Consider the following 15243-nt stretch of genomic DNA (forward strand, 5'->3'; position numbering starts at 1 on the left):
TAGTGAGCTAGGGCACACCCATTTCAATAACCCTCCTTTTTATTGTTGGGTAATTGACTAGTTCAAACAACGAGTTCCAAGGCTGGGCCAGGGGGAGGAGGGGACTGTGACCCGAGGGAAAGAACCTAAGTGCAGCACTGGGTCCGGGATAGCATCAGCGGGGTAGGGCCATGTCCAGCTGCTCCTTGGGCTCACTGTCACACCTCCCTTCTTTAGGCTTGAAGTTTGATTTGGGTGGTCTGCTTCCAGCAGCAGGGCGCACCAGCAAAACATGGGATGTTCCTTGGTGAACCCTGAGCTCTTCCCAAGCCCCAGCCAGAGATCCGACCCGGTGGGAAATCTGCTCCGCAGCAGGTGTGAGGTTCACCTTCCCAACTTACTGCCACAGGCTAGGGGGAGAAGGCACTGGCAGAAGTCGCCTCTGACCTGAGGTTGGAGATTCTAAATTCTCAGACAGGTTTCCATCCTCCTAACCCACTGTGCATCAAGGTTATGGAACAGGAGAATGACATGAATTTGCGGCATGAATTCATCTTAGCTTTATTGCATTTTTTTAAGGGTTATTTATTTGAGAGAAAGAGAGAGACAGAGAGAAAAGTCTTCCTTCCGTTGGTTCACCCCCCAAATGGCCACTACAGCCAGCTCACTGTGCTGATCCGAAGCCAGGAGCCAGGTGCTTCTCCTGGTCTCCCATAAGGGTGCAGGGGCCCAAGCACTTGGGCCATCCTCCACTGCCCTCCTGGGCCACAGCAGAGAGCTGGACTGGAAGAGGGACTAGAACCCGGTGCCCGTATGGGATGCCGGCGTTGCCGGTGGAGGATTAACCAAGTGAGCCACGGTGCTGGCAGGATGCCCTTTTCTTTCTTCCTCCCTCCCTCCCTCCCTTCCTTCCTTCCTTCCTTGGCAGAGTGGACAGTGAGAGAGAGAGAGACAGAGAGAAAGGTCTTCCTTTTGCCGTTGGTTCACCCTCCAATGGCCGCTATGGTAGGCGCGCTGCGGCTGGCGCACTGCGCTGATCCGAAGGCAGGAGCCAGGTGCTTCTCCTGGTCTCCCATGGGGTGCAGGGCCCAAGCACTTGGGCCATCCTCCACTGCAATCCCTGGCCACAGCAGAGAGCTGACCTGGAAGAGGGGCAACCGGGAGAATCCGGTGCCCCAACCGGGACTAGAACCCAGTATGCTGGCGCCGCAGGAAGAGGATTAGCCTATTGAGCCGCGGAGCCGGCCAAACTTATCTTTCTTACAGTTTCTTTTAGCTTGCCTCATTTTACTTTACTGGTAGCCCAGTATGCACAAGGGTACTTCAGAAATTATGTGAGGGGCCAGCACTGTGGTGCAGCAGGTTAACCCAGCACTTGCAATGCTGGCATCCCATATCAAAGTGCTGGTTTGAGTCCAGCTATTAAATGTGCAGATGTTTCGCTTCTGATCTAGCTTCTTGCAAATGCACCTGGGAAGCAGCAGATGATGGCCCAAGTACTTGGGTCTCTGCCACCCACTTTGGAAACCGGGATGGAACTCCTGGTTTCAGCCTGGCTCAGCCTGGCTCAGCCCTGGCTCTGGGGGAGTGAACCAGTGTTTAGAAGATCTCCCTCTCTCACTATCTCTCTGTCACTCTGCCTTCTAAATAAATAAATAATCAAATCTTTCCCCAAAAATGTTGATTTGGGTACAAAATACTTTGAAATCCATGTGTATTAGTTGTCTTCAAAAAGATCCTTGAAAATGAATATGTGAAAAAACTGCATTAATTTCAAATTTTTGAGCCGGCGCCGTGGCTCAATAGGCTAATCCTCCACCTTGCGGCGCCGGCACACCGGGTTCTAGTCCCGGTTGGGGCGCCGGATTCTGTCCCGGTTGCCCCTCTTCCAGGCCAGCTCTCTGCTATGGCCAGGGAGTGCAGTGGAGGATGGCCCAAGTGCTTGGGCCCTGCACCCCATGGGAGACCAGGAAAAGCACCTGGCTCCTGGCTCCTGCCAGGATCAGCGCGGTGCGCCGGCTGCAGCGGCGGCCATTGGAGGGTGAACCAGCGGCAAAAGGAAGACCTTTCTCTCTCTGTCTCTCTCTCACTGTCCACTCTGCCTGTCAAAAAAAAAAAAAAAAAAATTTTTCAAATTTTTTGTATCAAAGTAGTTATCTTAATTGCATTTTCAACAAACTGTTTCTAGTGTCTTTGTATTTGATAATTGCTAGAGGAGTGTGAGTGTGAGTGTGTGTGTGTGTGTGTTTAGAGGCAACCACCAGACATCCTGTTCTTCTCTTTGCATCAAGTCCTGTTGCATTTTATTTATTCTCTTCTCTGCAAGTCGTAGATTCTCAGGGCATAGCTCTCACTCACTTTGGGCAGTGGCCTGCTGTCAGCTGAGAGATCTTGACCCTTTGTGCTCCATCCTTAACTCTGCTTAGCCTTCAGTTCAAGAGGTGAGTCTTGGATTAGGTAAACAACTTCTAGTTCTGTTCACAATGCGTTCCCATTTCCCCTCTCCAGGGTGGCCCCTACCCACCCCCCAACACACACACAATGTCTCAACTTATTGGCACATGAATATCAGTGGAATGAATGACTTATACTGTGTGACAGGTTCCAGGGCCACAGGTATCGCAGAATAATGGCTCTCAGTCTTGGCTGCACAGTACAATCATCTAAAAGATTCCCTGTTGGGGCCTGATCAGTCCACCTGAAGTGGAGCCCAGACATTTAGTTCTCATTAAAAGTACTCTAGGTTGGGGCCGGCATCGTGATGCAGTAGGTTAATCCTCTACTTGCAGTGCCGGCATCCCATGTGGGCGCTGATTTGAGTCCCGGCTGCTCCTCTTCCGATGCAGCTCTCTGTATGGCCTGGGAAAGCAGTAGAATATGGCCCAAGTGCTTGAGCCCTTACACCTGCATGGGGGACCCAGAAGAAGTTCCTGGCTCCTGGCTTCAGATCAGCTCAGCTCCGGCTGTTGCAGCCATTTGGGGAGTGAATTAGCAGAGGAAAGAACTTTCTCTCCGTCTCTCCCTCTCACTGTCTGTAACTCTACCTCTCAAATACATAAATAAATTTTTTTTAAAAAAAGTGTGCTAGGTTGGGGAGGGGGCCTGTGTTGTGTTGCAGTGGGTTAACTCACTGCTTGTGATGGCAATGTCCCATATCAGAGTCTCCTCAGCTTCTGATCCAGCTCTCTGCTAATCAGGCTCCTGACTCCTGGCTTCAGCCTGGCTCAGCCCTGGCTGTTGTGGTCATTTGGGAAGTGAACCAGCAGATGGAATATCTGTGTATGTGTGTGTGTGTGTGTGTGTGTGTGTGTGTGTACATCTCTCTCCCTCTCTCTCTCTATGACTCTGCCTTTCCAATAATCTTGATAATCTTAAAAAAGATCACTTTCTCTCTCTGGCTTTCCCTCTCTGTCTGTCACTCTGCCTTACAAATAAATCATACTGGATGGTTCTAATGTATAACTGGAGGTGAAACACTGGTTTTCTTGCAGGTATCCTCAAATCCATTAAAAGCTTGAGATACCTGAGACCCACCTGGTTCTGCAAGACCAGCTGTATAGCCCGGCTCTCCGACGCCACAGGTGTTTCCAGAATTCATTGTACTGTCATCCCCAGGACTTCATGGGGTGACAAGCCTGCCTCTCCCCTTAGATTAACATGAAAAAGTGGGATCACCTCTGCTCTCTGTCAGCCTGTATTCTACTTGCCGGCAGGTGCACCTGCTTGGTTAGCGTCTCCTAGGCTGGTTGTCGGGAACACTTCTCATGGGTTGTAAGTATCGCTTTTTCCTTAGCCTTGAACTTCAGAAGCATCTCTTAGTGGATAGCTCAGGGAGGTATTCCTTCCTGGAGAGGGAGGGGCCAGCCCAGGGTATTTCAGGGAAGAGTTGTTGCAATGTTTGGTCATCTTCCAGACCCCATAGAGTGCAGCTGACAACGGGCATCTGTGAACCAGAGAGGTCTATTGTTTCGAAATCAGACTCATATTGGAACAATTATGATCAGTGGTGATCTTATTAAGCGTGAAATACCTGCTGTTAAGATCCTAATCTATAAATGGGAGGGGGGAAATACAGGTAGCTATTTATAATGAGGACAGATGCGTAGCTTTATGGGAAAGAAACAGGAAGTGGCGAGGGAGACTACTGTGACAGTGGAAGGACATGAATCGGCAGATGCACCAGAAGAGCTGCCCCACGTCCCACACGGGTCACCCTCACTGCTTTTAGCCTGTTTCTTCCTTAGTCCTGACAGCGTTGCAGCACCTGCCTCGTGGTAGGTGAAGATGAAATCAGATAGTGGCTGTGAAAGGTGCTTTGCAGACTCCAGAGCACTATATAATTCTTAGCTGTGACTGAGAAACTGGCTTCATAATGAGAGGCTCAATTAGCCTGCGTGATTTGCTTAGCACCGTGGAGGCCAGCCTGGGGCTGGATCTGCCACCACTGAGGTTGCTGGGAGGGGCCGATGGTGGTTGGTGGGGGGAGGTGGTGTCTCATCTTAGACCTTATGCTCCCCCTTGCTTCTCTGAGCTTCTGTTGAGCTTGGAGGGGTTTCTGAGCCTGATGGTGGAAAGCATGACCTGAGAGAGGGGAAGAAGCAAAAGGTGGGCCCAGGAAGTGAATGGAAAGACTTAGCTCCAGGACCCAGAGGTGGCTGTGGGGTGAGGATGGGACAAGCAGGCCTGCTGAAGGGGGGAAGGGGACTTGCATGTTCTGAAGTGGGAGATGTGCATACGATCTCCAGGCCACGGTGTGTTCCACATCCTCTGCTTGACCAACAATTTAGTCGGGCTCCAGAACCTTCTCCCAGTCCCATCTGAGTGCCTCCTTGTAAAATCTAGTTTTTATTCTACTGGTTTATTCTCCAAATGCCTCAACAGTCAAAGGCCCAAAACCAGGAGCCAGAAACTCAATCCAGACCTCCCACATAGGTGGTAGGGACCCCCTTCTTTGAGCTGCCCCCCAAGGTCTCCATTAGCAGGAAGCTGGAGTCAGAATCCAGCTCTAGGAATTGAACCCAGGTACTCTAGTATAGGACATAGACATCTTAGCCTCTCTGCCAGATGCCTGCCCTGTAAAATCCAATTTTTTAAAAGATTTATTTATTTATTTATTTGAAAGGCAGAGTTACAGAGAGGCAGAGAAAGAGAGAGAGAGAGAAAGAAAGAAAGAAAGGTCTTCCATCCACTGGTTCATTCCCCAAATGGACACAACAGCTCGACCTGGGTCTATCTGAAGCCGGGAGCCAGAAGCCTCCTCCGGGTCCCCCATCAGGTGCAGGGGCCCAAGCACTTGGGCCCTATTCTACTGCTTTCCCAGGCCATAGCAGAAAGCTGGATCGGAAGTAGAGCAGCCAGCACTCAAACCGGCACCCACATGGGATGGCGGTACTGCTGATGGCAGCCTTACACTCTTATACCACAGCGTTGGCCCCCGTAATATCCAATTTTAACAAAGACGCTGCTAAGTCAGTTTAGCGGCCCTTGATATCTGATCAGCCTTGGCATCTCCACTCTCTCCCAGGTCATGTCTGGTCACCCTGGCCTGAATTCAGTAGGAGTCCTGTTAGGTCAGCTTGGCCAGGGTCCCCCTTATCTCTGATCATTGATAAAACTCCCACTCCACCCTCCTCACCCCAGTCCCCTTCTTTGGCTATAAAATCCCACTTGTTCACACTGTATTTGGATTTGAACCCAAACTCCTTCTGCCATCTCCCATACCCCAGCCCCTCATTGCAAGGCCCCATTGCCATAGTCTGCATGTCTTTGGTGAAAGACCTGAATAAAGTCCTCCTTACCATGATTTAACTAATGTCAGTGAGTAATTTTTTCTTTAATAAAATGGGCCTCCCAGGGGTATGTTGGGGAGATGCCAGTCTCCTGCTGAGCCCGGTGCCTACTGCAGAAGTGCCCCTGGGTGTCTGTGGGGAGGCCTCTGGAGGCATTTATGCAGTGATGGAGAACCCAGTGTGTGCCTCGCTTCCCAGCCCCCTTCACTGGCAGCAGCCCGGCAGGTGGAGGGGAGGGCAGCACCAGGGCCCCTCCCCCAGACAATGCCGAGGGGTGTCCCAGGAGATGTTCCCTGGCACCATTATTTTGCCAATAATCAAACAAAAGCCCGAGGCTCCCGGAGAGATTTCTGAGACGTGCGGACAGGCCCCAGATCATTCTGGGTAGGGGGTTCCCCCCAGAGCTAATACCCAGGAATGGTTTGGCTTAGCAAACCACTGGGGGACCAGCAGGCAGCTGAGTGCAGTAGATCTGCCCAGAGCTCAGGGGTCCTTTGTCGCTGAAGTTCCATTTCCTTTTCACTAGTCCTGTTATGTGGATTTTTTAAAAGACTTATTTATTTGAAAATCACAGAGAGAGAGAGAGAGAGAGATCTTTCATCTACTGGTTCACTTCCCAAATGGCTGCAATAGCCAAGGCTGGACTCGGTCGAAGCCAGGAGCCAGGAGCTTCATCCAGCTCTCCCAGGTGGATGCAGAGGCCCAAGGACTTGGACCATCGTCCGCTGCTTTCCCAGGTGCATTAGCAGGGAGCTGGATAAGAAATAGAGCAGCCAAGACTCGAACCTGTCACCCATTTGGGATGCCAGCATTGCAGGTGGTGGCTGAATCTACTCTGCCACAATGCTGGCCTCTCCCATTATGTGAATTCTTACCCACAATTGCCTGTAGAGCTGTTTTGTTCAGTTACCAGACCCTTCTTTAGGGGTGTGGAGGACATACAAGAGGCAAGGTTCAGTGATGATTGGGGACCCCAGGCAGGCCAGGGGTCCTAGCACTCCCGACCTCTCCCAGGCACCAAGCCTTCCCTGCTGCTCCTCTGTGGGGTAGAAGCCAGTGATTGGCAAGTGCCCCAGGCAAAAACCTTCTTCCTTACACCCTTGTTGACAGAGATGCTGTCAACAGAAGAGAACTGATAACACCTTCCTTGTGCCGATGAAGTACTGGGCTGGGTGCCATGGTCAACTTCCAAGTTCTCTGAAAAACCCTGGGAAGAGAGCAGGCAATTTAGCCTAGCCTCCATACTCCAGTACCTGGGCTCTGTTCCGTATTCCAGCTCCTGGCCCTAGTTCCCTGCTAATGTACACCCTCAGAGGCAGTGATGATGGCTCAAGTAGTTGGGCTTCTGCCACCCTGGATTGTGTCCTGGGCTTTGTCTGGGCTTTGCTTGCCCTAACCAGTGCAGGCATTTGGAGAGTGAACCAGCAGATAGGAGCTCTGCCTCTACCTCTCAAGTCGTAAAAAATTAATTAAAAATAAAAGCCCTAGAAGGTGGATACCATCCTGGTCCTCACTGTTGAGGTGGAGAAGCTACAACATGATCAGGTTAAGCCACCTGTCCAGGGTCACAGGCCTCAGTGAACCTTGGTGCCAAGAGCCACAACCAATGACCTGATTTGAAACCCCATGCTAGGTCAGAGGCTCCCTGAGGACAGACCCTGAACTCACCCCTGTGTGACAGCCCTGCAGAACTCTGGGGACTGGAACTGCTCCAAGCGTGATGGTTAACACTTAAGGCCCCTCGCCTTCACCTCTTCTGTACCTGCAAACTGCAGATGGCTTCCCCCAGCGGGGGAATCACTTGGCCTTTCTCAGGCTTGACCTGCTTGTTCGTGAAGTGCAAAAGAAGTTGAGAGAGCTGGGACTGTCTTTAATCCTTGATCACATTAGCCTGATGACCTGCTGCATTCGTCTAAGTAGCTGATGGGCAAAGTGGGTCAATCCAGCTTTAGAGTAAGCCGGGCTGGCTGCAGAAGGGAGAGGCCTGCTTTCCTGGGCTCCCTGTTGTCAGGGTCCTGGAGAGCTCGCTCGCTCTCTCCAGTGGCTTGTCCTTCCTGGCTCGGGCGATACATGCTTTATATCACCGTTTCTAGAAATGTGCTCCATCAGGGAGATGGGGTCGACGTAGATTAGGAAGCAGGAAATTTAGGACATCCCACTGAGAAGATCAAACATTATTGTGGGGAAAAAAAATTTTTTTAAATGACGATTCCTGTGCCCAGCTGAGACTCAATGAGAAATCTCTGTCCTATAGCAATTGGGTGATTTATAGATGTGTGACCAAAGCCTAGTGTCCAATGAACACATCTCCTTTTGTTGTGTGTACGCCAGGGCATGCACATAGATTAGAGTGCTTCAAAAAGCTTCTGGAAAATGCTGTTTAAAAAACTATATTTTGGATTGAAAAAAATTGCACCGAATTAAACTTGTCTTGTAATTCCATTTTTCCCACCAACTCTTTGAAGTACCCTCCTATGCTACGTTTTGATTCCATTCTGTGCCTTAAACTGTGTAATGAGCAATTTGGCAGCAATAATGACCAGGACAATAGAGGGAGCTGATACCTGTTACGTGTATACCATATGTCAGACGTATTTTAAGCGTCTTAGTGTTATTCATTGCCTTGATCCTCATTAAGCTGCGATGAGGGTAGGTATTATTGCATCCATGTATTAGAGATGCAGAAAAGAAGCCCAGAAAATTCTCTATGTTATTTAGGTAGGCATAGCAGATGAGTCAGAGCTAGGAGTTGAACCCAGGAAGTCTGACTTCTGAGCTCAGATTCTCATTAGGCCAAACTGCTTCTGCTTTACGAACCCAAGGTGAATTTTCCCAACAACTGTCATGGCTCAGAGAAGTTAAGAGACTTAACGTCCATGGGCCTGGTGCTGTGGTGCAGTAGGCTAAGCTTCCACCTGCAGCGCCAGCATCCCATATGGGCACCAGTTCAAGTCCCAGCTGTTCCACTTCCAATCCAGCTCTCTTCTATGGCCTGGGAAAGCAGTAGAAGATAGCCCAAATCCTTGGGCCCCCACACCCACGTGGAAGACCTGGATGAAGCTCCTGGCTCCTGGCTTTGGATCAACACAGCTTGAGCCATTTGGGAGTGAACCAGAAGATGGAAAACCTTTGTCTCTGTCTATAACTCTGCTTCTCAAATAAATCAATAGTTTGTTTTTTTTTTTTTTTTTTTTTTTTTTAAAGGGAGACCCTATGTCCTGATTACAGGCTAGTAAGTGGCAGAGAGCACCAAACCCTGGCCGTTACACCAAAGCCTATACTCTTATCTTTATCAGCTTCATTCTTGACCTACCTGTCAGCCAGACCACTTACCCATTCGGTCTTTGAACAGCTGCTTCTTGGACACCTGCAAATGTTCTTGGCACCATGCTGTTTCTGGGGACATCACAGTGGAGGGGACCAGTACGGTCCCTGCCTTTCTGGAGCTTGGCAGGCCCCTCCACACACACACACACATTGGGAAGTCTCTTGTGACAGTAGCAAGTCCCACCTCACGCTGTCCTTTCACCCCATCCTTCCCTGTCCCCTCCCCCGAGCTGTCGCAGAACCTCGAGCCCATGGCCGTCTCCTTGGACTCCAGCCTGTGCGCTTCTGTCCCCTTTCTCCCTGGTGTGTGCTGTCCACGCCACCCTGATTGCTTTCTCTGGTCCTTCCCCTTTGCTTATCTTGGCTGGTGGTGTTTCTAATTCCCTGAGCCCCTGCCTAAGGATTTGCTTGAAAATGTCCTACAAAAATGGACCTCAGCATCCACAGACCCCGAAGTACTGGGTTCAGGCCTCTCTAGCAGATGTTTTATAGCAGTCACTGCGTAGCCATGTCACAGAATTTATGCCGTAACGAAAAATTGTGCAGCCTATTGTTTTGTTTTACTTATTTATTTTTTTTAAACCATCTGCTGGTTCACTACCCAAGTGGCCACAATAGCCAGAGCTGGGCCAATCTGAAGCCGGGAGCTAGGAGCTTCTTCCGGGTCTCCTGCATGGGTTGCAGGAGCCCAAGTGCTTGGGCCATCTTCCACTGCTTTCCCAGGCCATAGCAGAGAGCTGGACTAGAAGTGGAGCAGCTGGGACACAAACTGGCACCCATATGGGATGCTGGCACTGCAGGCAGAGGATTAACCTCCTGAGCCATGGTGCCGTCTCCTATTATTTTATATCAGCTTTATTTACCTGCCTTTTGACTTGATGTCTTATAACCAAGGCCTTGACTTTAAGATTTATTTATTTATTTATTTGAAAGGCAAAGTTATATAGAGAGAGGTGGAGAGAAGAGAGGGAGATCGTCCATTTGCTGGTTCCCTCCCCCCAGAAGACTGCAATGGCCAAGGCTGGACCAGGCCTAAGCCTTGAGCCAGGAATTCCATCCAGGTCTCCTACGAGTGTGACAAGGTTCCAGACCCTTGGGCCATGTTCTGATGCTTCCCCAGGCGTATCAGCAGGGAGCTGGATTGACATGGAGCAGCCGGTACTCATATGGAATGCCGCCATCACAGGTGGCGGCTTAACACATTGGCCCCATAACCAAGAGCCTCAGTTTGCGCAATGATGCTCATTTGCCACCACAAAACCACTCGTTGGTCTAAATATCACGCTCTGTATCTACCGTAGGTTGCAGCAGCGTTGTCTACCTACTTTCATTTAAATGAATGCTGTGATGGCTATCCCACACGTTTTGTTTTGGTTCAAAGAATCTAGAGTGTTTTTGGTAGCTTCTAGAGTTATGTCTTAGGGACTTCTTTGTGGCATGTTTGTCTCAGGCTTACCTGATCACACCTGAGTTTCAACTCTACGGTACTTGGTTGCTTTTTGAAGGAAGGGCCTTTGTTGTGCTGTGGTCACTGTGATGCAGTTGGTACAAGCTGTGGGGGGAGAAATGGGGAGGTTTATCTTCCAATATCCAGGGCTGGTATGAGTGTGTGAAGGACCCGTGGACAGTGAGAGCTTGGGGCTATTTTTCAGGAAAAGCACCTATCCAGGGGCCACAGGCTCATGTGCTTTGACATTGTTTGGATGTTTGGGACACCCTGAAAAACAAGGGCGAGGCGGCACCCACCCACCCGAAGGGCTTGGGGAAATCTTGCCTTGCCCTTTTTACCTCTGCTAAAGGCACCTTCCTGTTTGGGGTCCGTCGGTCCCACCTGGCTTCGGAAGCACAGTACACCTGCAGGATTCTGATTGCATGCTCCCGTGTCTCTTCAAGGGCTCCCAGTCCCCAGAGGGTACGCGCGTGGCCCTTGAGAGGCGGGGCCAAAGAGGCACCCCTGTCTGACCTGAGGTTGCTCTGTTTGCTTTGCCCAGGGACCTGATGCCGAGGACCCTGGACGGGCAGATCACCATGGAGAAGACGCCCAGCTACTTCGTGACGCGCGAGGCGCCCGCGCGCATCTCGGCCATGTCCAAGGACACCAAGCTCATCGTGGTGGTGCGCGACCCGGTGACCCGGGCCATCTCGGACTACACGCAGACGCTGTCCAAGCGGCCCGACATCCCCAGCTTCGAGAGCCTGACGTTCAAGAACAGGAGCGCGGGCCTCATCGACACGTCGTGGAGCGCCATCCAGATCGGCATCTACGCCAAGCACCTGGAGCACTGGCTGCGCCACTTCCCGCTGCGCCAGCTGCTCTTCGTGAGCGGCGAGCGGCTCATCCGCGACCCGGCCGGCGAGCTGGGCCGCGTGCAGGACTTCCTGGGCCTCAAGCGCATCATCACGGACAAGCACTTCTACTTCAACAAGACCAAGGGCTTCCCCTGCCTCAAGAAGCCCGAGGGCAGCCCCAAGCCGCACTGCCTGGGCAAGACCAAGGGCCGGCCGCACCCGGACATCGACAGCGAGGCGCTGCGCCGGCTGCGTGACTTCTACCGGCCCTTCAACCGCAAGTTCTACCAGATGACCGGCCACGACTTCGGCTGGGATTGAGGCTCGCTGTGGGCGGAGGGGCCGTGTGGCTGAGCCCCGTGGCTTATATATTGAGAGAGAGTATATGTATGTAAAATGTACAGAAATCTATTTTATAATAATTTATTTTTAATTCATGAGCAATTAATTCACTAAGCTGCCTAGCCACACTCTTCAGAGCGTTAGCTTCCTAACTTGTTAACATTCCAAAGTGTGCAACTCCGATCTCGTTTCGTTCTGTTCCCCACAATGGATGGTGCTTCCAAGCCCGCCCCGCCCCCCTCCCACACTCCCTCTACCCCATTCGTGATATTTAAAAAGAAGAAAAGCACAACTTGAGATTTTTGTTGTTACGGGTATTCAGCCTTCGATCGCTGTGCGCGTTCTCTCATCGTCATCTCCTCCTGCCTGGGTCCCCTGGAGCCCCGAGCTGCTCCGGCTTCAGCGCTGTGTTCCGAGGGGCTTCCTGTTCAAAGTGGTGCAAACCACAGCGCTGATGTTTCCCCACCGCCACCAAGCACGTGGAGGAGGAAGCACCAGCTTTCCCGCAGCTTTGGGTGGGTGTGGCAGGGTAGCCCTGCCCACCTTCCTGGGCCCATGCACTAGTTCCGAGTGTATGCAAATGTTAGCCCGACTCCCCCGGCTCACCCGTGTGAGATGCTTGGGTGCTGCTTCAGAAATAAGGACGTCCCTTCACTTCTGATGTGCATGAAAGCATGCCCCCCCCCCCCCCGCCCCGGTCCCTTCCTCCGGGCACGCAGTTCTGCTCTGACACACCAAAGAATCCCACAAGCTTGCAGAGCCACCAGCACAAACCCAGGGCCCCGGTGGGGGATGGGGTGGGGGTGGGAGTCAGGTGCATCCCGCTCCATCAGTGTCTACCATGTTGCTGCTAGGTGCAGAGGGAGCCGGGGGTGTTGAGCCATAATCCCACAGCTGCAACTGGAAAGAGAGACAAAGGACCCAAGAGTGACAGGTGGCCAGGCCAGAGCAAGGAAACCCCTACCCCCACCCCACCTCTGCTTAATATCTCCTTGGAATTCCTAGCTCATCTCAGAACAGCCTGGAGCCAGTGGCCAGAGCGTAAGAGCCTACAGTGGCTCTTGTATAGGCGGATTGTGGAAAGCTGGTGCCTGGGAGCCCTGAAAGCCCAGCCCCGCGACAGCTGTCCCTTGTTTTAGCCAGGCCTTTGCAGAGGGCTGCTGGCACAGAAAGCCCTCTTCATACTTCTCTGCTCAGACAGCAATTGGGACTTTTTAGGATGACTGGCTGGCTAGTTGGGTTACCAAACAGCAGTTTCACATAAACGATAGATTCAGTTCGTCCTGAGTTTTCTAGACCAGAATGCTTCTACCACAAAAGAACTGCGTAATGACTGTACTTCCAACAAAGGATACGTAGGGAGATGAAGGAGCACGCACTATCAAAATGATGGGGCCATGAGACATACAAAGGATGCTTGTACATGTATCGGTACCTTGTCTGATAGTGTTGTAAGAAACATGTATGGAGAGAGGAGGGAGAATTCATCTGTAGAAGCTGATCAGAGACATCTGGTTTGTGTTTGTTTGCTGGAAAGTTTAAGCAAGGGCAAGCTCACTTATACATTGTAGCAAAAACTGCCCTTGTAGGTTCTCTTGGGGGAGGAAGGCCATCCCGAACTGCGCATGCCTCAGATCTGTCTCATAAATTTTCCTTTTTTTCCTCCTGTCTCTACAAAGCGAGGTAGAACCTACACATAGAGGAACACCATCATCATAGCTTGGGTCTTCCCTCTTACTGCTTTGGGTGTAAAAACACCTGCCCGAGGGTGCTAATTTGATTTCCCAATTTGGAAATCAAACTGAAAACACTTCCATTTCAGTTCTGGCATAGTGTTGCTTGAAGTAATACGATAGGGCAGTATCAGGTCCTTCACCCAGTCTTGCCCTGCCTGTTTTCTGGGCGCTCCCCCTGGTGGGCCAGGGCTCAGAGAAGGATATACCACCCAGTGCAAGGGAAACCTATGCAAGCTTGCCCTTTCTGCCTTCCTTCCAAGCTGAACGATGTTGGATGAAGCTGTTTATACCCTGCCTTAAAATAAAACCCGAAACAGGAGATGTTCTGTTACAAAGAGGGCCATGTATAGTCATGAACACTATAGAGTCAGAACTCTATGCCTGGCCAGGTCCTCGCATCCAAACAGATGCTGAGATATAGGACCACTAAAGTAGAGCACGTTTTTCCCTGGAAGACAAAGAAATCAGACATCCTGTGTGTCTCTTCCTCGGGGTCTGATGGCTGAAACTCCTGGCTGATCCCGATGTAGCATCTGCCCCAGGGTGACCCCCCAGTCACCCGCGTTATCTTCCTCCCAGGGAAGTTAAGCAACCTAGAAAATGAAGCCTGGGGTTTCTTCCTCTTCTAGAAATCTGCAAGGCCACCCGGCTTAACTTTTTAGCTGCTAGAAGACAGCCACCATTTCGTGTTTTGGTGATTTGTGCTCGCACGTGCTTCGGGTTTGTTTTTTTTTTTTTTTCTTTTCCCCAGTTTACAGGTAAAGCACTGGTGTTCCATGGAGTATTTATTCCTCTCCGTGTTGTCCCTTTTTTGGTTGTTGTTTAAAAAAAAAAGTGAGCAAACCATTGTTCCTATCCCACACTTCCTCGGAGGGGTCTGTACAGTTTGCTAACCTAAGAGGTGACACCTGGTAAAGTGACTGCTGGATGATGGAGGAAGAGAAGTGATCTTCATGGGATTCTCTCTGCGAGTCCTTTGGGGTGACAGATAACGTTTTGGAGCTTTGGAGAAACACAGTGTCAGATCCTGGCAGGGTATTTTTGAAAGAAAACCAAGTGGAACGTTCCAGTGAGCTAGAAGCGCTTAGTACATATGGAAGATGCCGACACGGAGTCAGTGCCATTTTTTTTTTTCTTTTCAGTTTATCAGGAAGGATGATCAATACAGCATAAAAGGTGTGGTTAGATTTTTTTTCACTTTTGTAACATTAATTTATGACTGAGTCTCATTCAGCCCCGTAATATACTGTGCAAATTCCAGCAGTATGTCTTCTGTAACCCGGATGTTAGAATAGCCAATATGTACAAAAAAAAGTAAATCAAGTATTTTGTCCTATGTATAACACAAATTAATTTTACACAGAGAAAGATGTTTCTAGAAAATGGAATTATGATAATTCATACTATTTCTTTGTATGAACAAATAAAAAATATATTTTACCAACTTATGGGCCCTGCTGTGTTTTCTTATGCATTGCTGATGGGCAAGGCAGTGATATTTTACCTACCACTGATCACCTGTGGCAGGTGTGTGCGCGGGCGTTCTGAGGCAGGTTGATCTTTCATTTTTTTTTTTTTTTAAGATTTATTTATTTATTTGAAAGTCAGAGTTACATGGAGAAAGAAGGAGAGGCAGAGAGGGAGAGAGAGGTCTTCCATCTGATGCTTCAGTCTCCGATTGGCTGCAATGGCCGGAGTTGCACAGATCCGGAGCCAGGAGCCAGGAGCCAGGAGCTTCTTCCAGGTCTCCCATGTGGGTGCAGGGGCTCAAAGACTTGGGC

At 50.4% G+C, this 15243-nt stretch overlaps 1 protein-coding gene across 1 annotated transcript in view; it reads left to right on the forward strand.

Annotated features, from left to right (window-relative positions):
• LOC100352865 (heparan sulfate glucosamine 3-O-sulfotransferase 3B1) overlaps positions 1 to 14906 on the forward strand; it is a 46205-nt gene extending 31299 nt beyond the window's left edge. Inside the window, exon 2 of the mRNA XM_002718869.5 lies at positions 11087 to 14906. Coding sequence (XP_002718915.1) covers positions 11087 to 11705 — 619 coding nt within the window. The 3' untranslated portion in view covers positions 11706 to 14906. The remainder of the gene's footprint in view (positions 1 to 11086) is intronic.
• The last annotated feature ends 337 nt before the right edge of the window (positions 14907 to 15243 follow it).

Source organism: Oryctolagus cuniculus, chromosome 17 (assembly GCF_964237555.1).
Source record: "Oryctolagus cuniculus chromosome 17, mOryCun1.1, whole genome shotgun sequence".
NCBI classification, from domain to species: domain Eukaryota; kingdom Metazoa; phylum Chordata; class Mammalia; order Lagomorpha; family Leporidae; genus Oryctolagus; species Oryctolagus cuniculus.